This window comes from Paramormyrops kingsleyae, chromosome 22 (genome assembly GCF_048594095.1).
Source record: "Paramormyrops kingsleyae isolate MSU_618 chromosome 22, PKINGS_0.4, whole genome shotgun sequence".
Lineage (NCBI taxonomy): Eukaryota > Metazoa > Chordata > Actinopteri > Osteoglossiformes > Mormyridae > Paramormyrops > Paramormyrops kingsleyae.
The window spans coordinates 13,368,033-13,390,938 of NC_132818.1; the positions used below are offsets into that span (position 1 = coordinate 13,368,033).

Below are 22,906 nucleotides of genomic sequence, written 5' to 3' on the forward strand. Positions count from 1 at the left end.
TTTTAGTCACGCGGAATTAAAATAGGTGAAGTCCTGCAAGGGGGCGTCCTGTCCACTTTACTTCATGTGGTCAAAATCTTAATGCATTGTTGAATTTGAAAACACAAATATGGTGAGCCAGTTAAAGATATATGAACATCAAAGATCTGGATGATGTTCATATCATAATATGGTGTCAAGTGTGCATGGATTGTGGGCAACAAATTAAGTATCTTATCATTTTAGACCATCATCTCCTTTAAACCATCATATTTTAGAAAGAGTCTTAGTTTCAGTAACAGTACAGTAAAACTTTATTTTCAGTTCCCTTTGTGCAGGCAGGATTTGAGTGGAGGTTGACTGGCAGCCATGTTCCTCAGGGAACCAGTGAAGGAGCCTGTGATGGGATCCGTGAAGGAGACTCACATCTGTGAGTGATGCTCACAGTCACGCTCATTTCAGCCGTGTGACAGTTCTGTCTGTCTGTGCAGAGGATGGGTGATTCTGGTGCTGGCGCCCATCCAGCAAGCCCTGCTCACCCAGGAAGCCCCACCCACCAAGGTCCAAGTTGGGTGGGTCCCCTTCTTTCTGTGCGCTTTCATCACTGCAGCCTTCCACCGGAGCCCTTTGTTTTCTGTTACATCAAAACCTATGGATAACTAGGAACACCCCCCCCCCCCCATTGGGAAACTGGGCTACATGGTAAGGAGGAACCCTGGAGGGGGGGGGGCAGATGAGGGGGCATCTAGAGAGAGCCTGCAGGAGTGCAGTGCTTTGGTGTGGGGGGGAGGGGGTGACTGTCAACAAAAGCTCACATGCTCCCTGAAGGGGCAGACAAAGACCACCACCACCACCCCCCAACCCCCCCCCCCCCCAAGCAGCACCACCTCCCCCCAGCCTCTCTAACCTCTTCCAGCTAAAAATACCCCCTTATGGCGCGCTCAGGGGCGCCTTTGATCTGCAGTCCACTCCAGGCCTGCGTGCGTCAGTGCTGACGTCAGGCAAGTGGAGAGGGTGCCCCTACCATTGGTGGAAGGGTCAGGGGCGGGACACTGCAGACTCTGACTGCTGCCATTGGTGGAGAGATTGGGGGAGAGGTGGGGCTTCGTGGTCGGTATGAATGAAAAGCCAAAGGAGGGGGTTGGCGAGGAGGGGGTGAGAGTGAGATGAAGAGTGAAGGGGTTCTGCCTTCATCGGCTTCAGCTGCCCCCGGATGACTGTGCGGCTCCTGTCTTTGTGTGGATGTGGCCTAAGTTGCTGATGGCGTGTGTATGTATGTCCAACCAGTGCTGTGTGAGTTTGTGTATATGTGCGATCGGCCATGTCTGTTGGGCTGTTTGGAGGGGTGTCTGCCTCCTCAACCAGCAATCTGGGGCAGGCGTGGGTCACATGACTGCAGAGGGGACATATGCACAGAGAGCTCTTTGACAGTGTTGGGGGGGGTCACACAGGTCACAGACAGGGTGGGGGCGGGTGTCTGGGAACGCAGCTCCCTGGGGTGACCGAGACACCATTTTGAGATGTGTGCGTTATCTGCAGCCACATGGAAATGCCCACCCCCACCCCCACCCACGGCAGACACAGATGGCAACAAAGCATCACATTAGAGATGTCTGTCCTCCCTGTCCAATGGGTCTGCTGATGTTTCCCTATTAAATGACCTGCTGGGGGTGGTTCTCACTGCTGTCCTCCACCCTCATCAAAATTGCAACTAATCAAATGACGCCCCTCCCGAGGACTCATCTCCTAATTAATTATCTTAAAAGAGCATCGTGGGCACTGGAGCGGTGGGGAGTGTGCCAAACGGGTCGTTAGTCAGGGCCCCCGTTGGCGGGTCTGACGGTACCCCTGGGCCTGAGCTGGGCCACCACACACACATTCCATATACACAGTTACTTGGCAACCAGACAGAGTTACCACGAGACACCCATTGCAAAGGAGGCTTGTCTCCATGGAAACAGCTGGGGCTGAGTCATTGGCGATTCGGCGGGTGCTTGTGGAGGGGAGCTGATTGGCTCGTGGGCGGATGTGCTGCTGTGTCACTTGGGAGTAACATCACGCCGTAGCATGGTTCCTTGCCCCTGATTTGGACCGGATCTTCCAAGGTGATGGAGACCCTTGTCCTTCCGGGCATCACGGTTCTGTGCTGCTGGAGAAGCCGTCAGTCCCTGTGTGGTGTCATCCGGGTGAGAAGGTATAATTCTCCTGGTTTAACTTGGTGTCCTGTGGAGGGCGCTGTTGCTCTCACCTATTCCAGCAACACACAGCGGTACAAGGTTTAAGGTGATCACCGGAAAAGTCACTTACAGGGTCCCGTGACAAAGCTTCTGTGATCTAGATTTAAAACTGGGTCTGAATAATATTCTCAACAACTCGTGAGCCTCATATAAACAGGTTGGTAACCACGCGGTAGAATAAAAGGTCTGAACTGCCCACCTCCCAGGCGTGTTTGTTACTGATCAGGCGTTTGGTTACGAGTTTGAACCCTCCTTCAAATTTAGTGCATCCTACTGGTCGGCGGAATCCACCCAGAGGGGTGTCCCCGTTTCCCCAGTAGGCAAACTCTACCGAGGGAGATCTATCGGTATAGCTGGCTATGGGCCTGCATATGTCGATGCAGATGCGGGCTTCACGTGCTTTTGTGAATGAGGTACAACACTGCGCCATTTTGATTAAAGCGCCCTCATTCGCTTGATATGGGGATCCCCCACTTACGGAGACGTGTCTCTACACGCGTACACACAAAGGACGTCGTTAAACTAATGGGAGTAATAATTGAGAAATGCTACCATCCTCCCCAACACACAAACGGTCCCGGTCCATTATGAATAATTGACAAAGTGCAGTTCTTCTTCCCTCAAAAAAATCTTTTTCATTATTTATGCAGCAGGACTGAGAGCGTGATCCTAATAGGCGTATAGGATTTCTCAGTGTTGTGCTGCCTCGCCCGATGAGGATGGGGGAGGAGAGGGAACAGACTGCGTGGTTATAAATAGAAAGTCCTCCCCCCTCCCGCCTCGTTGCGCAGCGCACCGCCGGCAGAGGCAGCGCGGGCACCCGGGTACAGGCGCCCGTCTATCGGCTCCGGTTTGAAGTGATCAACGGTCATGACAAGTGTGTCACCTCCTTCTTCATCTTTTGCTCCAAAGTACGTCAACGTGCAAACCATTGCGTCGGAGTGGCTCATCGCATGCCTTGGATTTCCCGGTTTTCATTCGGACGTTTTGCTCAGCGGATCGGCCGTATGAACGCGGTTCAATTACAACGAATAAACAAATAGAGCCGAAACGTTTGAGTTAGAGTCAATTGTCATAAATGTAAAGCCCCTTATAAACATACACGAGCCCACCAATCTTCTAAAATAGCAATGCTATTTGAAATCTCGTTTACCTGTAAAACGCCGCTTGTATAACGTTGTGGGGGACATTCCTTAGGGAAAGCACAGCGCCTCCGTTGTATGGAGCATGTATAAAAAGCAACGTGATGTTTGTGTCGATAAGATAAACAGGGGTGACTATAATTGTTTGTTCTCATCTGTGGCGGCGTTATAAAAAGAGATGCGTAAGAGAAGTGGATATTGGATTATATAATGCTGGGGCCCGGCTGTTTTGTGCTTTAAAAAAGATTGCAACTCGATGCTTAACAGCCTACAGGCATGCATTATTAATATTAATGCTCGTATCTCTTTAAGTGGCTTCGCTCCGTTAGTGAGCCTGTGAGTGCGGGGAGGAGGCGAGCTTTGTGCGGCGCACCATTCAATGAGACCGAGGCGCACTCCCGTTATTTCCAGCCCGTTTTCCGTGCTGTATCCGACATCTTATACATAAACGCCCATTTTCCCTTCACAGTTGGCAGGATACGCCGCTCCGCAGCCACCCGGTGCCGGGGGGAAATAACGGGCTGAATCCCTTTTTTTATTATTTATTTGCTGGCGCTTTTGCGTTATTGGAAACGTGATCGGACCTGGCTGATCGATCGAGCCCATCATGGATTAACACACGCAAAGACGGCGCAAATAAAAAGGTAAGGCGTCCCTCCCTCTCTTTAAACGCATGCCCAACTGAGCGGCGTCCGTATAACCGATCAGCTTTATAGATGATCGGTTTTACAGGGGGATCGGTGGCATAACGAGATGTGTGTGAGAAACGGGGAAAACAGGAATCACCGATCCGACGAGATCGTAGCTGGCTTTTGGTACGGCTTTGCAGTGTATTCAACCCATACAACATCCGCCTATCTTGAGCAAGGTCGCAGGGGGTCTTGGAGCCTTTCCCAAGCAGAAAATGGCAAAAGGCGGAGTACAGCCTGGACGGGATGCCAGTCCAACGCAGGACACATGCGTGCACAATCATATACTATGGGCAGTTTAGTCTTACGTGTGTCTGCGGAATGAAACCATTGAATGTCATGAAAACTCCAGATATACAGAGCGGTGACGGGACTCGAACCCTTAACCCTGACGGCGTGAGGCCACCCTGTCGCCCGCATGCCGAGCATATTTCCCTGCAATAATCCGTATACGAGATAACGACGTCTGTAATAATGCATATATTACGTGGCCATCTGCTTAGCGCCAATGATGTAACCTTTCTTATACATTCGGCGTGGAACGTCGAACATGCCGCATTGCTATTTTACAACGAGCCCGGCTTGAATGCAACGGTTGTTTTGTTTGTAAACACTGCTGAACAAGACATATGTAATTGCTTAAGGTTTAAACAGGGAAAATATGGCATTGCGTCGATTTAAAAGTGATGGGACAGATTCTTCCTTTATTCTAAGTAGGCTATTGACGCTGGATTTTGGGCTGAACTCATGGGAACCTTAGCAAATACCAGCGATCCCAGAACATGTTCATCCCACGTTTCTTTGATCACACTGGACTTCAGAGGAATTCTGGCGGCATCATTGCCACTCCCTGCGCCGCCCAGCATATATAACACTAAACAAAATGTTTCTGATCATCCTGTTATCGGATGGTGGTGGGAGTCGCTCCTGACCCCGGCCGAGGTGCGCGAGGATTCCCTCCCTCCAACGCCCACGAGACGCATCGACTGTCCCGGGATAATTCTATCCCCAGCTGTTCAGCAGCTTCGGGGAAACACGGGAGTGCTGCGCTTTCGGATCTTAAGGAGACAAATTACCGTGAGAGCCGAGCGTGCGTGGGAAGGAGATCTAGGTGATGACATGTGACAGATGAGGTGTCAGCCGCAGCCCACACCTGAATGGCTGACAAAATGGCACTTTGTAAATTACCACCATTTCATAACGCAATTAATGATTAATGACTTTTTTTTTTTAACTGGAACTGTAATTCTAAAGCATTTACAGCATTTACATTTTACCAATTAATAACAATAACAGTATCCACAATTTAAGGAAACAGTTGTTGTTGGTCTCTATGTGGGATTATTTCTTCTGTCATCTGAATTGTGGTAATAGTATAGTTTGTTCAGTTGGTTTAGTCTGTGGGGATCACTGGTATACCTGATGAATCAAGCTTTCATGGTTTGATGAATTACATCACGAACCCGGTAGATCACATGACCACAGAACCGGCCAATAGCAGCTTCCCTAGTGAATCAGAGAATCTGCAAGATGAATTTGACTCATTCTGCACGGCTAGTGAGCCCAAACACAGAAGCTTGGAGTTAGTCATCATCTAAGTGTGATTGTGAGACCCATAGAAATCATTGTCTGCTGGATGCTGAGGATGATGTGGTGTCACAGGTCATCTCTGTCACTCTAGTGCTGTGTGGGCCTGCTTCATGGAGTCTGATTCCGCCCCCTCCAGTATAATGCTGATTGTTCCTAAACATCTGGCTCTCCCCTGGGCGTCATGGCTTGGTGAGCTCTGTCGCTCCTTTGTTCCCCTGTGTGTTTTCATGCTGTGGGGAACGGGGTGTCACTCCTACAGGCCCCTTCTGGGCGGGGGGGTGGGGGGAGAAAAAGGCAGGCTGTGGCCCATGCAGCAGCTTCAGGATCTGTGGTCCATTCAGCAGCTTCAGGATCTGTGGCCCATCCTACAGTTTCAGGATCTGTGGCCCATGCAGCAGCTTCAGGATCTGTGGTCCATTCAGCAGGTTCAGGATCTGTGGCCCATCCCACAGTTTCAGGATCTGTGGCCCATCCTACAGTTTCAGGATCTGTGGCCCATGCAGCAGCTTCAGGATCTGTGGCCCATCCTACAGTTTCAGGATCTGTGGCCCATCCTACAGTTTCAGGATCTGTGGCCCATGCAGCAGCTTCAGGATCTGTGGTCGATTCAGAAGCTTCAGGATCTGTGGCCCATTCAGCAGCTTCAGGATCTGTGGCCCATCCCACAGTTTCAGGATCTGTGGCCCATGCAGCAGCTTCAGGATCTGTGGCCCATTCAGCAGCTTCAGGATCTGTGGTCCATTCAATGGCATCAGGATCTGTGGCCCATTCAGCAGCTTCAGGATCTGTGCCCATTCAGCAGCTTCAGGATCTGTGGTCCATTCAATGGCATCAGGATCTGTGGCCCATTCTGTAGCTTCAGGATCTGTGGTCCATTCAATGGCATCAGGATCTGTGGCCCATTCAGCAGCTTCAGGATCTGTGGCCCATTCAGCAGCTTCAGGATCTGTGGCCCATTCAGCAGCTTCAGGATCTGTGCCCATTCAGCAGCTTCAGGATCTGTTGTCCATTCAATGGCATCAGGATCTGTGGTCCATTCAGCAGCTTCAGGATCTGTGGCCCATCCAGCAGCTTTTATCATGCCCAGTCTTATGCATGGGCTGCATGGTGGCTCAGTGGGTAGCACTGTCACTGCATGGGCTGCATGGTGGCTCAGTGGGTAAGCACTGTCACTGCATGGGCTGCATGGTGGCTCAGTGGGTAAGCACTGTCACTGCACGGGCTGCATGGTGGCTCAGTGGGTAAGCACTGTCACTGCATGGGCTGCATGGTGGCTCAGTGGGTAAGCACTGTCACTGCATGGGCTGCATGGTGGCTCAGTGGGTAAGCACTGTCACTGCACGGGCTGTGGGTCTAAATCCTGCTCAGCGTGTGTGGAGTTTGAATTTCTCCCTGTGTCACATGGATGTGAGGTGGTGACTTATTTATAAGACTTATGCACCACTTAAACTAAACAAAAGTGACCCAGTGAATGTGAGACTAGTGACGGGCCGGTGCCCCTAAACTGATCTCAGGTCAGTTCGCAGAAACATGCTGACTCAAACGTCTGTCACACTGCTCAGTTCCAGCTGCTGAAAGTGAAAAGTGAAAGCTGGAGAACCTTAATCATCCGGCAGCCAATGCTGGGTCATTTCTAACCCTGACCAGGATAAGTGGTTATAAGATGGATGGATGATGGATTGAAGATGGTCTTTAAGACTTAAAATGGCTAAATTTCCCAGGACAGGTTCCTATCACACATGCTTAGTAAGCAGTTATTACAGACAGTTATCATATGAAGATGGATAGATGGTCAGCTGGTGGTTCCTGAACTTCAGGAAGTCGAGAGGAAATTGAAAACTGGAATAATGTGAATCTTAGCTTTGGTTGATCAGTAAATGTCACATTGGATGGTCTGGATGGTGTGTGGTTGGTCTTCTATAGTTGTAACCAGGGAAACATGGTTACGACATCATGCCGGAACAGTTCAGGTGTGGGTGCTAAAGTCCAGCCGGGGGGGCATACACTCCGCATGCTCCTGGTGTCCCTTCCCCATCTCAGGTTTGACATGGCATGATGTCATGTCGTGTGTTATACCCATCTGAGGAGACCTGCATCAGACATGAACCATCACCATCCCTCTGATTGGCTGGTTATTCCTAGCTCACAAATAAATGTTACTCCTTGGCATTAAAATGCTACTTTAATGTTTAATCTGTTTTGGACACATTTATTACCCTTTTCTTTGCTAGGTTGAGTACATAACCGCATAGTATCTCCAGGATCTAACAGCGCATCTCCAAGTTCTGTTACTGCAACTGTTGACTCGTCATCCATACTGTAAGTCTCTTCGGGCAAAAACATCAGCAGAAGCTTGTACTATACACGTTTTTTTTTTCCGAAGTGATGAATATGCATTGGAAACTCATGAATTTGCAGGTGCGATTGTGTTTTTCATCTGCTCATGGGCACTTTATCGAAAATTTCCGTTGTTGACAAAACAACCGTTAAAGTTATGTTCCCAGACTGTGTCACAGAGAGTCACAGGATAAATCTTCCGAACGTTTATCCTAGACAGCCTTAGAGGGGGACCTGGGGCTTATCCCAAGCAGCACGAGGTATGAGGGAGGCAAGGGACACCCTGGGTGGGATTCCATCCATCACAGGGCTCATACATACACTACGGACATTTCAGAATTGACACTTAGCCTAAATGCATGTGTTGGGATTGCAGCCTAAAACCTAGAAACCTGCGTGACACAAGGAGATCATGCAAACTCAATATGCAGAGTGTAGGTAGGATTTGAACCCACAACCCTGGCGGTGTGAGGCCACTGGGTCTCTGCATCACAGCCTGAATGATTGCCTTCATTTAACAAGGTTGCACCATAAAATTCCCAGAGCTGGATCTCGGTTTCAGTTTGACGGGTCAATATTTGCTTTAGTCATGTAATGGTTCGGTCGCCATGAGTCGCATAGCAACCAGCCCCTAACCCAGACACATTTTCTACTCATTTTCCAGCTAGTTGGGCAGGAGGATAATCAAGCATTCAGCTGACCTTCACATCATAACGTCGCTGACCACAAATCATTCCTCTCTTTTATCTAGTTGTGAGAACATTTTTTTTAAGCTAAAGCACATCCCTTGCTACAAAACGAGATTCAGTCATTTATATCGATTAAAAACAAAAAAAAAGTTCCAGTTCATTCCATAAATTTTTTGTACCTCCTTTCCATACAAAGGTGCTTCAAACCACTTGAAGCACCAGTAACTAATATAGAATTAGTTACTGGGACAGTGTAATCGACCCCCTCCATAACAGGGGTGAAAGGTGTGCCTGTGATTGGAAGGTTGTCGGTTCCAATCCCAGGGTTGCCAGAGTAATTCCACCATGGTGCCCCTGAGTAGGGGCCTTAACCCCAGCCGCTCCGGGGACTGTCTGACCTTCTTACTCATATGTCACGTTGAATAAAAGCATCTGCTATAGTAATGGAATACAAAAAGAGAGAAAACTGTAATCTCCCCCCGCCCCCACACACACCCCCCCCACCACTCCTGGGAATGTAATCGTGTCCCAGATCGATACCCCCTCTGCCAGGCGTCGTGCGAGTCAGTGATGACTGTGTGTATGGTAGGTGCCTGATGCCCTGTGAGGACAGAATGCAGCTGGAGTAAAAACAATATGCAGATTTCCAGTCCAGACTAATGTCCCCCCATGAAAATGAGATCTGTTACCGCGGTGACAGACTGACCCATAAAATGACTGATGAGCATGTGGCCCTGGTGACCTGGGAAGGCAGGCTTTACAGATGACTGGGATTGGGAACAGATGACTGGGATTGGGATCATTAAATGGAATGATCAATAACACATCATCGGGGCAGCATGAAGTCGAGGGGCGGCTTTTTCTAATAGCGCAGACACCCCCAACCCCCCCCCCCTCACCACCACGCGTTTCTGTTCGCTCGTTAATCTCTGCGTCTCACGGTTTATCCGCGCGCCGTCTCTCGTGGGCGGAATAACGCAGCAGGACCGTGGGTTTGCGCTGTGGTGCGTTTTCACTCGCGGGGGCGTTGGAGTATTTCTCCCGGTGCATTTTCCTACCTCTAAAAGCTAATGCGTTCAGCGTGTGGGATGTTTGATGCACTGAACTTCTGCTTCTCTGAAGCGGTTGTGCTCGTTTATCGGGGCCTGTCAGCATCTCTAGCGAGGTGATTTATACCTTTACCAGCAGACACGCAAGTGCGTGTGAGGGAAATATGTGACCTGTCACATCTGTGCGTCCGTGGCCGTTTTTTCGTGGGGATGTAGGGTCTTGTTGTCTGCCGTTATGTGAATCTCTCACATTTGCGAAGCTTCGTTTACAGAGACAGCTACAATTACGCTAGACAGGAGTCATGTACAATCCTATGAATAAACCTCAGTGTGCTAGCAGTGTACCAGCACTAAAAACAAGCGCATTTCGCACGTTTGAGCGATCGGGATTGTTTGTTTATGAGCTACTCTGCGGTGCTGTTTGTTCTGTCCTGGTAAATAAAGCCACACTTTGTGACTTTCACTTTGGCCTCGCAAGCCAGTGGAGCGTGTCATAATGTCACGCGGCGCCCTCCGGTGGAAATGACGCGGTGGCCGAGCACGGGTTGCCAGGAGACGAGAGAGGGTGGGTGATACGGAGCGAGAGGAGCCGAGTTTTGCTTCCCTGCAGGACGTACCAGCGCCTGACAGTTGATCTTGAAAGTGCCGAAGGATGGCTGACGTCTAAAGAACAGAACGCCTGTAAGGGGCGAGACACTGGCAGGGTTTTTGGAGGATGCAACTTATTGTTATTAACTGTGCAGTGTGAAAAAGATGCTTGTTCATTAGAAGGGAATAACTTCAAAATCCAGCTACATAAACATAAAGGATGCTCCTTGATGTTCTTTGGTTGAAACGCATTTCTTCACTAAACTCTCTATTATGAAAAAACGGCCCTGATTTCTTGACTCCCTTTAATTTAACATGATCTAAATTTAGTTTATATTGAAAGATATATGTGTCTGCATTGGACTGACACCCTGTCCTGGGTTCTTCGCTGCCCTGTGCCCATACCTTCCAGGATACGCTCCAGACCCTCGATGATCCTGCGTAGGACAAGGGGGAATGGAAAATGGATCACCTTGTTACAGATTACCATTTTGTGTTGTTTGCGCTCTGTACCAGAATCAGACAGGATGACAGTGGATGTGACACCAGTGTCCAGACTGAAGGGACACTAAATCTTTTCCCAGAGATTTGGCATTTCCAGGCTGGTATCTGTTTAGCAGACCGGGCCAAACCTTCCCAGCACCACGGTGCCGCTTCAGAATTCTGTTACCTTGGCAACAGCAATGCAAAGGCTGGTTATGACCAGAGTGGACTTTGGTTTAGTTATACAAGGTTTGTGCTTTTCATTGGGGAGTACTTGAAACTAAAGAAGTACTGAACCATGAGTAGTTCAGCTGGATATTATGTAGTGCTTGTCATGCCCAATACCCTGTCCAGGATAAACTATTGGAAGATGGATGGATGGATGGATGGATGGATGGAAGGAAGGTAATGGTAGTTTTTTTGGTAGCAGTGAGACAGATGCATGACATACAGATCTTCATTTAATTAAATGTCCAAGTCATTTGGTAGGAAAATGAAATGGAACAGGCTGATCATAATGACTACGCCCAAAAGCATCCAGGACTGTCGCTCTTTAAACAGCAAAACAAGATTTGAAGATGTTCAGGTTTTTGAAAAGTCATAATGTGATCGATGAAAAGTCATCAGAAATCAGCTGATTATATAAAGAAATACATTAAGATCAGTAACTGTAACATGAGTTGTGTACCTCAAATAATACATTATTCGAATTATGTATTCGGTTACAACGAACGTCACACCCTTGCGATTCTTTCACGAGAAAATGAACATACCTCTTCCGATTAATTTTATAATGGCTGTTTTTTTTTTTGCTCATGTGTGCTGCCACCGCGTGGAGAAAATTATGAATTGCAATCTGGTAAAATGAAACTGAAATTACAAACCTTTTGAGATTCAGAGAGGATGGATCTCCGTGCCACTGCAGCGTTAGCGTGCTTATAAGCTGGACCAGTTCGCTTAGTAGTGTGAAACTTATCACCTGAACATAATGCTTAACTCGCCTTGTAATTAACTGAGTATTTGGACTGCAGTTCCTGTAAATTGTGCTTCTGGGCTAATAATGCTAATGATAATTGATTATTGTTTTTATTATTGTGTAACAATGTTAAGCTTGATTCCTGTCACTAACAGGGATGTTCTTTCTGCCCCCCTGCAGTTCCAGATGCTGAACATGTCCACCCCCAGTGAGCTCAAATCTGCCTGTGTCACAAGGAACGGCATGGTCAAACTGCCCCCCCAGCCCAACGGCCTGGGCTCTGCTAGCATCACCAAGGGTACCCCTGCAGCCAAGAACCGCCTGTGCCAGTCCTCCTCTGCAGCACCCACCATCCTGCCCCCACCCAGTCTGCCCTACCGCATGGAGGCCCCACCGATGGCAGCCTCCTTGCTGGGACCGGACCTTTCGGAGCACCCCCACCAGCTCCGCAAGTTCCCCAGACCCACCCCCCAGGAGTGGCAGCTGGCGCTGGATGAGAAAGTTCTGGACCGGCTGTTGTGGTACTTCACCACAGCCGAGAAGTGCATTCTGGCCCAAGTGTGCAAAACCTGGCGCAAGGTTCTGTACCAGCCGAAGTTCTGGGAGGGGGTTACGCCTGTGCTTCACACCAAGGAGCTCTACAACCAGCTGCCAGGGGGCGATAAGGAGTTCATCAACCTGCAGACATTTGCCCTGCGCGGGTTTCAGGCCTTCTGCCTGGTTGGCGTCTCAGACCTGGATATTTGCGAGTTCATTGACAACTACCCGCTGTCCAAGAAGGGCGTCAGGTCTGTCAGCCTCAAGAGGTCCACCATCACAGACGCAGGGCTGGAGGTAACTGTCTGATGGTGTCTTTTAGAGACCCCTCCTGAAGGTCTGCCATATTTGTCAAGATTTACTCCATGTGTCGGTTGTGAGCAAAGTAGGCCTCATCTCTGTCATGTGCCGGATGGTCTTACCATTCTGTTTTGGTTATTCTACCCTACCAGTTCCTGTACGAGACACATAAAGGGATCGGAGACATGTTTAGCGTAACATCCTAAGATGTTAAAGCTAATGCCTGATGCTATGACATCTACTACCAATAAAAATGCTAATATTGCTAATAGATACCAATATTTGGGACCTTTGATGCTGTGCTAAGAAGGCTTGTGTCAGAGTGTCCTTCTACCCTCAAACTGAGATGGGCTTCTCTGGACTTGCCTTAACTACTCATAGCAAGAGGCACAGTTTCACATAAAGCTGTGTTACCTTGTGATGCTAGCAGGTTCACCCATGTGTTTGAACTGGATAATAACTTGAGGGCATGGCAGTGACCGTAACCGTAAATCAAATAGCCAGACTTTTAATTTGCTGAAAAGCTGACATTTTTTGGATCAAGCCTTTTTTAGGCCTTTGACCAAACAAGACTGGGAGCTGTGTGATCTCTTTCAGTTTCCCGTGGCATAGACACAGTTATTTCCTATGCTTTGGGATGTACATCAGCTGCCAAAGTGTTTCTCCTCAGCTTCCAAAACAGGTCTTTTACACTATGAATATACAGCAGCAGCGTGACAACCCTTCAGGTACCTCAAGGATCTGTATTAGGTCCATTAATCTACATGAACATTCTATGTTCCAGCATGTTAACCCTAATGGGAGTTTTACATACACAAAACTGTTCTGAGGGCAGAAGGAAAACTGATTGGTTCACAGACATAACCAATCAGATTATAGAGGAGATGAGTCCAAGCAACTAGAGGAGGCGGGACCGAGACACCTGATTGGTTGGTCCCACCTCCTCTTGTTGCTTGGACCCACCTCCTCTGCAAGTGCTTAGTATTTAAATAACCAACCAGGACACAAGCAGCTTCTCTTTTTAATATCCCAAATGTTCATGAGAACAGTGATGACCCAACATGACTCAAAATTAAACATGCATATTAAATCATGTTGATTTACACTGTTAATCATGGTCTTCTTTTGTAAGTTAAATTATAGATACAGTTCCGTAATTTAACAAAACATCAAATCTAATATAATTACGCTGCAAAGGTGATTTTATCACTTATTAGTTTTTTAAAGTCAGTTAATCAAATACAATTAAAATATACCATAAGATAAATGCACGGTATTTCCAGTAATTTGCTTTATATAATGTGATGCATTGATATACAAGCTTCTGTAATTAAGTTTTTTTTTTATAATTTCAATTTTAATTTAATTTAATTTTTTTCTGATGACATTGTCACTAGAGGTTAATCATATCTAGGCTCCGCCCTTGACAGCAAATAAAACAAACGAGGTCATTTCAGGAGTTTGGAAAAACAGCCCCAGAAAATGCCGCTGTCTGTATATGACGAGAATAAATCCACGCAGTCATGGGGGGACGGAGATTTCCTGAGTTTTGAGGGTCATTTCTTTTGCTTAAGGACAGAGATTCCTGATTCCTGCAGTGAAATATACCCTCATAAATAATCGGCGAGCCTCTCAGCCAGGTCACGATGCCGAATTTCCCCCGGACCGTTTTTCCGAAGCTGCGTGAGGACAAACCGCATCATGCCGAAGGAGAATCAACCGGAAAGCGGTCTGTCAGAAACATGTTTCAGGCCATGGTGCTGGAAGGGGAACCGACTGAGTGCTTGCTGGTATCAGCCGAAGTAAAGGGCCTCAGTTATGCTGGATTAAAAGCAGGATTTTTCTTACTTTTGAGGCAAGGCTGCGACCTCACATTGTCTGGCAATAGGCCCACGTTAGGAATGAGGTCACTGATGGGTGTTGTGTCATAGCCCCACCCACCATGGGGCTCTGAGCTACATTCCTCCTGACCTCCTGTATCCATGGGTCCGAAGCGTCAATTGAAAAGTCATTTTAGCCCCCCCACACCATCTCTTTGGTAAATTTACTGCATCCTCATCAGGTGTCATGTTGGTGAATTCCAATCTTTCATTTCTGTTCTTTTCATGGTGCCGCTGGGATAGGATCATTTCATGTTCACGTGTAACGTTAACCTCGGCTAGCGAGTAGAGTCAGATGATTGTAGCTACCTAGCTGGTTACCACAGAGCTGCAAACTTTAGTCGGCTGGCTGGCGTGAGATTTTCAATTCGAGACCAAGTCTTCACACTCATTAACATGTACGTAGCAGTTTTATTACCTTATAAATCGTCTGGAGGGCTTGCAAACTACCCCCAACGCTTTTGATGTAGCTAATTTTAGGTTTATAATGGAATAATATAGATTTGCCGTAAGATTTCTTGCATGAGCGTGAGAGTGTGAAAGCGTGTCACGGCAGATGGGTGAGAGTTGGCAACTCTGTGTTAGCAGAACATGCTGCTTCAGTATCTCCTAAATAAGGAACATGTTTATTTAACACTTAGTTTAGTGACTGTCTGTGGCCTTGTTTTGAATGGTGATAAATACTGCTGCTGCCTGGGGGGGTCAGGCTGTGGCCCGTGGAGTAGCTGGTGTTTGTTAGCTTCTGCTAAATGCCTGTCTGCTTGGTGCGACAAAGCTTGCTTGTTTCCAGCTTTTCTGGTGAGCAGTTATGTGACCCTGGCGCCCCGTTCAGGTGATGCTGGAGCAGATGCAGGGTCTGAGGCACCTGGAGCTGTCGGGCTGTAACGACTTCACGGAGGCAGGCCTCTGGTCCAGCCTGAACGCACGCCTCACCTCCCTGAGCGTCAGCGACTGCATCAACGTGGCGGATGATGCCGTGGCCGCCGTCTCGCAGCTGCTGCCCAACCTCTCGGAGTTAAGCCTGCAGGCCTACCACGTGACCGACACGGCCATGGCCTACTTTACCGCCAGGCAGGGCACCGCCACGCACACGCTGCGCCTGCACTCCTGCTGGGAGATCACCAACCACGGCGTGGTGAACATGGTGCACAGCCTGCCCAACCTGACGGAGCTCAGCCTGTCCGGCTGCTCCAAGATCACCGACGACGGCGTGGAGCTGGTAGCCGAGAACCTGCGCAAGCTGCGCAGCCTGGACCTGTCCTGGTGCCCCCGCATCACCGACGTGGCGCTGGAGTTCATCGCATGCGACCTGCATCGGCTGGAGGAGCTAGTGCTGGACCGGTGAGTCACCCCCGCGGGCCGGACCCGGGCGGTCTCGCGAACCCGACTCGAGGATCACGGCCTGCCCAGACCCTGCGTTCCCCTCCCCGCAGGTGCGTCCGGATCACCGACACTGGCCTGGGGTACCTGTCCACGATGTCCTCCTTACGTAGCCTCTACCTGCGGTGGTGCTGCCAGGTATGCTGTGGTGTAACTGCATGGCCGTCTAGGTGGAGGTGGGGGGATGTGCGCATATCCCCGGTGGGGACAGGTGACAAGGACAGGCGAGTCGCTGTCCCTTGTGTCTTTTTACCGGTCAATTAAAACTGGGTTCTGTCATCACAGGCCCGACCCGGATCCCCAATCCCACCCTTTCCTAAATCCCCACACCCATCTTTTGGTTTGATCCTGCTGCTTTCTTAAATCCATCCCCGACTCCTTCCTGGCTCCACTAGGCCCAGACACGCTGACGTTCCGTCTCCCCCCCCCCCCCGCAGGTGCAGGATTTTGGGCTGCAGCACCTGTTTGGCATGAGGAACCTGCGGCTGCTGTCCCTGGCAGGTGAGACCCGGAGTCGGGCCCCGGATTCGGGCCCCGGAGTCGGACGCTGGTCATGGGGTGTCCCTCCCAAACTATGGCTGCTTCTCATTTTGGCTTCTTGCCACAATTTTTTACCAGATTTATTCTTGAAAAATCAAAAATCCAACATATGATGCTCACAAAAAAAGTCTTGGCATGTTTGCTTAAATCGGTAAAAATATATCAGATTTATCGGTTTTATAACAAAAACATTTGACCTCATTCATTTGTTTGCAAAAATATATCACTTTTAAAACTAGTAGCATTAAGTAAAACGTTCATTTCAAGTAATAATAAATCAAAATCCAAATTATAGCTCTAAATGAGCTGTTCTGAGTTTAAAAAGTTCCTTGACGAGTAGTTTCATTGGGTGCTTTTTAATTAGTAACACCATAACATAAAACATAACATCAAACATTTGTGTTTAGTATCCCTATGGGAGTCAAGGACTACAACTGCAATTAATAGAAAAATGCCAAAAACAGAACTGAATTTTACTTCATTCATTTGTTTCCAAAAATATATCACTTTTAAAACAACTAGTAGCTAGTAACTAGTTCAGTCAATAAAATTGACAGTTAATGAAAAGAAAATTGAGATGACAGTAGTAACTCAGTTACTACTGAAATACAAATAATGAACAAATGAATAATATAGTCGCTAAATGAGATAAATGATGTGTCACGATTCAGCGATGAAAAATGATCGGTAGGTCAGTTCTGTTATTCATGACTTGTTCCTTCAGTAGGAGATGCAGGTTGTGGGCAGTGTGTGGCTCAGTGGGCTAAGGCTGTGTGTCTGTACTCAGAAGGTCGCTGGTTCAAACCCAGCCTCAGCATGTCCTTGAGCAAGGTCCTTAACCCCCAGCTCCCTGGGCACCGCTGTGGGTTAGCTGCCCTTCACGGACAGCTTACTCTACAAAGAACAAGTTGAGGGATCAATGAAGTATCTATTATTAGTTCCTTAGTCGTTCCTTCAGTAGTTCACAAAGGTTTACAGAATTAACAGATATAGTAACTGCTTGGGTTACAAGTTGCACCATGATTCATTAATGATGAACAAACATGACATCAGTTTGTAACTAACACTTAGCTTGTGGTTAATTAATAGATAAGTAATAGCATAATACTATATTATTTGTGTCTCCTAGTATAATGTGACCAAGAAAATGTCTGTGTGGAGAATATGTGTAGATATGTTAAACATTGCTTGTCAATGGACTTTTGTGTTGAAACAAATAAATTTGCAACATTTTTACAAGATTAAACAAAACTTTCTGTGAGCACTGTAAATAATAGACAGTGCATTCAGAAAGTATTCAGACCCCTTTCAATTTTCAACCATTTGTCATGTTGTAGCTTTATGCAAAAATTATGTAAATTCATTTTTGTTCCTCATGAATCTACACTCAGTACCCCATAATGACAGCACAAACACAGAATTACAGAATTTCTTGCAAATTTATTAAAATGGAAAAACTGAAATATCAAATATCATGATTGGACATGATTTGCAAAGGCACACACCTATTTATAAAAGGCCTCACAGCCTTTTACAGTACTTTACTTTCTGAATGCACTGTATGTCTATGCTCTTTCCGCTGCCTTAGGCTGCCCCCTGCTGACCACCACCGGACTATCTGGCCTCATTCAGCTCCAGGACCTGGAGGAGCTGGAGCTGACCAACTGCCCAGGTGCCACCGCCGAGCTCTTCAAGTACTTCTCCCAACACCTGCCGCGCTGCATGGTCATCGAGTAGCAGAGGGGGCGGGGGGCAGGGCGCGCCACGCGCTCACCCACCGGAAAGCTTTCACCGCAAAAAAAAACCGAACCCCGACTAACCTATTTCATCCAGAGCCTGAAAGGGATGTGAGAGAGAGGGGAGCGAGGAAGAGGGCGGCGTGGATGGCAGAGGCGAAGGCGCGAGGGAGAGCCCCGGGCGGCCCGCCGAAGGGGAGCCGCTACTCGGGAACCGGCGTGCAGGGCGCAGGGATTAACGCATCGCTCACATGACGACCGGGGCACGCCGCCGGTCAAATGCAACGGAACCTTGGCTGCGGTGTGGCGCCACCCTATGGTTTTGTAACATTTTTCGCAGCGAAGATGGTGCCTAGAGATTCCTGTGACATCATCATGTGGGGGTTGGGGGGGGGGGGTCACGGACGTTTCCCATTTCCATACCTTACTGTAAAATGCGAAAGGAAACCGGAACTCGAAGAGCGAATTAACAGGCGACTCCATTCTGCACCGAAGCTGCACGCCAACCTGCTCATCGTCATGGAGATTTTTTAACATTATTTTTTATATGTAATTATTTATTTACTTTTTTTGATGAACCCAGCCAGATGGCCATGAAATCTTGCTTTTTTTTTTTGAAAGAAAAGGAAATCCGAGCCAAGATATGGGTGCTGAATGTGGGGAGGATTTTATCAGAAGTTTGGCGGACAGAGGGGGGGCTTCAGGATTGACAGATTATTGACTGGATCTTATTTATGGTCATGAGGGCCTGTACATACAGTTATCTCTGCGCCATTATCTTTCTAATGTTCTCTTAAGCTCATTTTGACGTCATTTAACATGATATGGTTCCAGTCTTACCTACGATGCACTGTGTTTACTTGTACGGTTACCAGCGTAAAATGGCGGCTTGGACAACGTGGCAGGGCAGAGGCCAGGCTAAGCGTGTGAGCGCCCCCAGTGGGGGGGGGGGCGGGGGGGAGGGCCGCAGAGGGAGGAAGCACTCACTGCAGCAGCCCCAGGTGGATGATGAGGCTGCTGTTGTGCACAGACCGGCTTCCTCTTCGTTAACAGCAGGAGGCGCAAGCGCAGAGGTTGGCGATGACACCCCCCCCCCCCTGCTGAGTGCCTGAACACCGCTTCCTCTGTACCCTAGACCACTCCAGCTCTCCCTGCTGTCCTCTGACAGTAACTACCCCTGATTTGTTTCCCCTGTTTCTGCCCTTTTCCCCTCCCTTTTATCTGCCTTTTTCCCTATCTGTCGTTTCTACCCCCTGTTGATCTCCGGTGTCTCTGCTCCTTCGCTTTCATATTCCTCCCTGTGTCGCCCCTTTATTTCCAGGGACACCAGCTTTCAGCCCAGATTCCTCTGCCTCTGTGACATGGGCTGTGTTTTTTTCTATATGCCCCCCATCGCATGGGGTGGGGGGGGTTACATGAGAGGCCAAGTACGACAGATTCTCCCTACACATGACAAGGAGCTCAGTGGGGGCCACGTTTACATTATCCTTCTGAACTTTGCCTGCCGGTGACAGAGTCACAGGAGAAAATCCTCCTTCAGGGTTAATAAGGTCTGAAACACAGCTGCTGTGAAATAAACTATATATCAAATAAAAACATGCCGTTACTCTCAAACAGCTCATAGCTACTTCCGCTCTGAATGTACAGCTTTAACTCTTGAAAAGAGATCGCTATAACTTGCAAATATGTATTTATTTATTTATTGACTGATTTATGAATCGCGTAAAAGACGCATCTCTTGACCACGGATATATTAAGGGTTCATAACGCCCCCTTGTGGTGGCAGTGGTTATAGGTTCATAACTTGGCTGTTAGAGGCTGCCAGTGTGTTGGTGTGGCTAATCCTTCCTTCGATTACCGCCGTGGTTGGACAAAAAGGCAGAACTCCCGATGGATCTCATTTTGAAGTGACAGCTCGGCTTACACTGAGTATCACCCTGGCTAACCTAAACACCTGTCTCGGCACTTATATTTTAAGCAATTAGTTCCTCTTTTTATTTACTTGTTATTGAGTCGGAGTGCGGTTGTTCAGTTAATTTATGAACAAATGTATATGTTTATTGGCTGAGGTCCAGAAATGTGCTTTCGTGTACAAGAGCAGCTTCAACAAGCGTAAGTTTAGCACAGTAACGTTGCCCCATAGATTTCGGTGTGTTAATTAAGCCCCGGGTGTTGTCTTGCTGGAAGACTATATGCTGAGGTTTAAAACTGATATGCTCGAAGCCTGTCGCTATGGTGCCAATGATATATATGGGTGTTTTGAGTAGGACCATAGATTATTCAACAGATCAGAGTCCATTATGAAGATATCGTTGTCTCAGGTCGCTTATCAGATGAGAAACAGATGGAGCTGGAGCTGGTCACGTGAGCAGAGGGGCCAGCGGTGGACAGCTGCCGACAGCTGTGGTCCGTGACGGGCTCGGCCTGATCTGGCCGCTTTTCTAGTTTACTAAGTACCGGGTGGCGTGATTTTGAGTCAGCACCAGCATCGCAATAGCTGCTGTGCCCGTTGGTCCGGAGGTGGTTTAAATGATTTGGACGGAGACCAAGACAGTCATTTAATCACGCATGCTTTGGAGACAAATCTGAACAACCGCACGCTTGCCAGCATGAGCAGTGTTTCAGGTATTTATTGCCTCCTGGTCTATTCACTGCGGGCAAAATTGGACTTGGGATCGAGACTTTAACTGGAGCCCAAACAGCAAACTTGCTATCCACCCAGATACATTCGTGCGGGGGATATAGGCTACATGAACCTGTTAATATTTCTTACGGAGACACGGTGCATATAAATTGCTAACACGTGAAGAAAAAAATGACATTTACATTGACACGGGTTTTATAACTATTATGGGATTCTGTATGCTGCGCTTTTAAAATCATGCTCTGTAGGGCCGGTGACGGACGGGCGGAATGACAGCGCCATTTAATAACTCTTGTTACTATATTTGTGAGCCTGTCGGTGCAGGGATAAAATACTAAATTATCACAACATAAATTTGTTGCACCTGTTATGGCTGTTTTGTGCATATGGAAAGGGCGATTAAAAGGCAGTATTAACGGGAAGTTCAATAAATCCCTTTCGTAACGAAACGGCAGAATTCAATAGTGCAGAATTGCAAAATCGGGTTGTTCCTTAGTGTTATAACCTTAACGGACCTGTATCGGTTCCGACTTGTATTTCCAGAATTTTGTTCATTAAGAATATCATAGTCTATGGTAACAACAACAAATAAATTACAGTTTTAAAAATGAAAGAACTTGCACTCAATGGTTTGTGGTGAGAAAATACCTGGGAAATCACTGTTTTGTATAAAGCACAGCTTAAGCAGCCCCATGATGACGGGATGAATAAGAAAGCATTAAATACAATTGCCCCTGCGGGTTCGTTGTGGAAGGTGTGAAAACTTCTTCCAAGATGAGCAGGCAGGCATTACCAGTGCCATCTTCAATTGTGTATGTGACAAAAATAGTTTACATGTCTCACCTCCTTACAGAAAACGAGATGTAACAAATAGGTCTACAGAAGCCTCTCATCCTGTAGAAGCTGATAGGGACTTAATTGATTGCAGCAAGACGAACCTTAATAAAGAGCAGTTAATAATAAAAGAAATGTGGTCTAATACTTGAAATTGGGCTGTTTGTGGGTTTTCTGTTAGATCCACAGGGGAGAAATAAAAAATAAACAGAAAAAACGTTATATAGGTCTACTGCTATTTCACAACGGATGCTCAAACCGTTAACTGGTTATACGTTAGGTCTATAATAGTTCTGTTGGCACGCTGACAAAATGTCTAATGATGCTTTTCCACTGGCATACAGGAACCGACCCGAACCCCAGTCGAACCGCGAAGACGGACTAGCTACAGCGGGGTTCCAGCTCGCTTCGGTTTTCCACTGCAGAAGGGTCGATTTGGTAAAGGCGTTGCTGGGTTTGGAGAGCGACAGTGAAGTCACACGGCGTACATCATTTTTTACTGTGTTAATTTCCTAATTTTCTAGCACATCTGTAAGAATCGCCGTGTTATGGTAACATCAAATACTAGCTAACGGAATTAGAATTTGCTTGCGTGAATTTGATTTACGAATCAATTCCGTTCAGCTGTTCTATAGTACATTACGCCGTTTATTTTCTTCGAATAATACTTGCGCAGAACACTGCTGTCTCCGTGCGTTTCAGCCAATTAGATGGTGATGACGCAACCAGCTGGTGTTGGGCACGCTTTCAGCACGGGTGCCGGTCGGGTACTTTACGGTGGAAAAAAGCGAGTTCGTGATAGGGCTGGGTCAAGGTTTGGTGGCAGTGGAAAAGCGCCAAAATAGTCAAGCCGTCTTGCTTTAACGAGGCCCTTATTTTCCCCTTATCTGTAAATATAGCAGTGTGATGAGCTTCATTTAACAGTAACCCTGTTTGTTAATTTTATTATTCCATGGCTGCAGTGCCTTGTCAGACAAGCATTGTCGGTTTCAAATGGTCTGATTGCCGTTAGCACCATTTTAGTAAAAGATGTAAATAAAACAAGTCTGCCTTCTTGCGTTTTTCTTTATTTTGTGTTCTGATACACATAACTTTTCCTTATTTTCTCTCAAGCTTTAATTGCCTTTGCAAATATTCTTAATTTGAATTTTTGATGCCATGGATTTAAAAATAAATGTACATCATAATTACACCCATATATATAAATTTATATATCTACGAGCGGGCTTGTAGCATGACGTTTAACATTGCCGGTGTTTACCGGCGGCACCGCACAAAACACCGAAAATGGTGTTT

At 47.4% G+C, this 22,906-nt stretch overlaps 1 protein-coding gene across 5 annotated transcripts; it reads left to right on the forward strand.

Moving 5' to 3' along the window:
- Window positions 1-2,108: 2,108 nt before the first annotated feature.
- Window positions 2,109-22,664, forward strand: fbxl16 (F-box and leucine-rich repeat protein 16). Of its 5 annotated transcripts, XM_023821818.2 has the most exons (7): window positions 3,006-3,127; window positions 3,828-4,002; window positions 11,940-12,593; window positions 15,309-15,817; window positions 15,910-15,994; window positions 16,294-16,357; window positions 17,985-22,664. In XM_023821818.2, the coding sequence occupies exons 3-7, from the start codon at window positions 11,946-11,948 to the stop codon at window positions 18,131-18,133; spliced, it is 1,455 nt and encodes a 484-aa protein (XP_023677586.1). In that variant the 5' UTR covers window positions 3,006-3,127; window positions 3,828-4,002; window positions 11,940-11,945; the 3' UTR covers window positions 18,134-22,664. The 5 variants fall into 5 exon arrangements, with proteins under 5 accessions (XP_072560695.1, XP_023677586.1, XP_023677589.1 ...); XM_072704594.1 differs by lacking the exons at window positions 3,006-3,127; window positions 3,828-4,002 and adding an exon at window positions 2,109-2,173; XM_023821821.2 differs by lacking the exons at window positions 3,006-3,127; window positions 3,828-4,002 and adding an exon at window positions 5,139-5,158.
- Window positions 22,665-22,906: the final 242 nt, after the last annotated feature.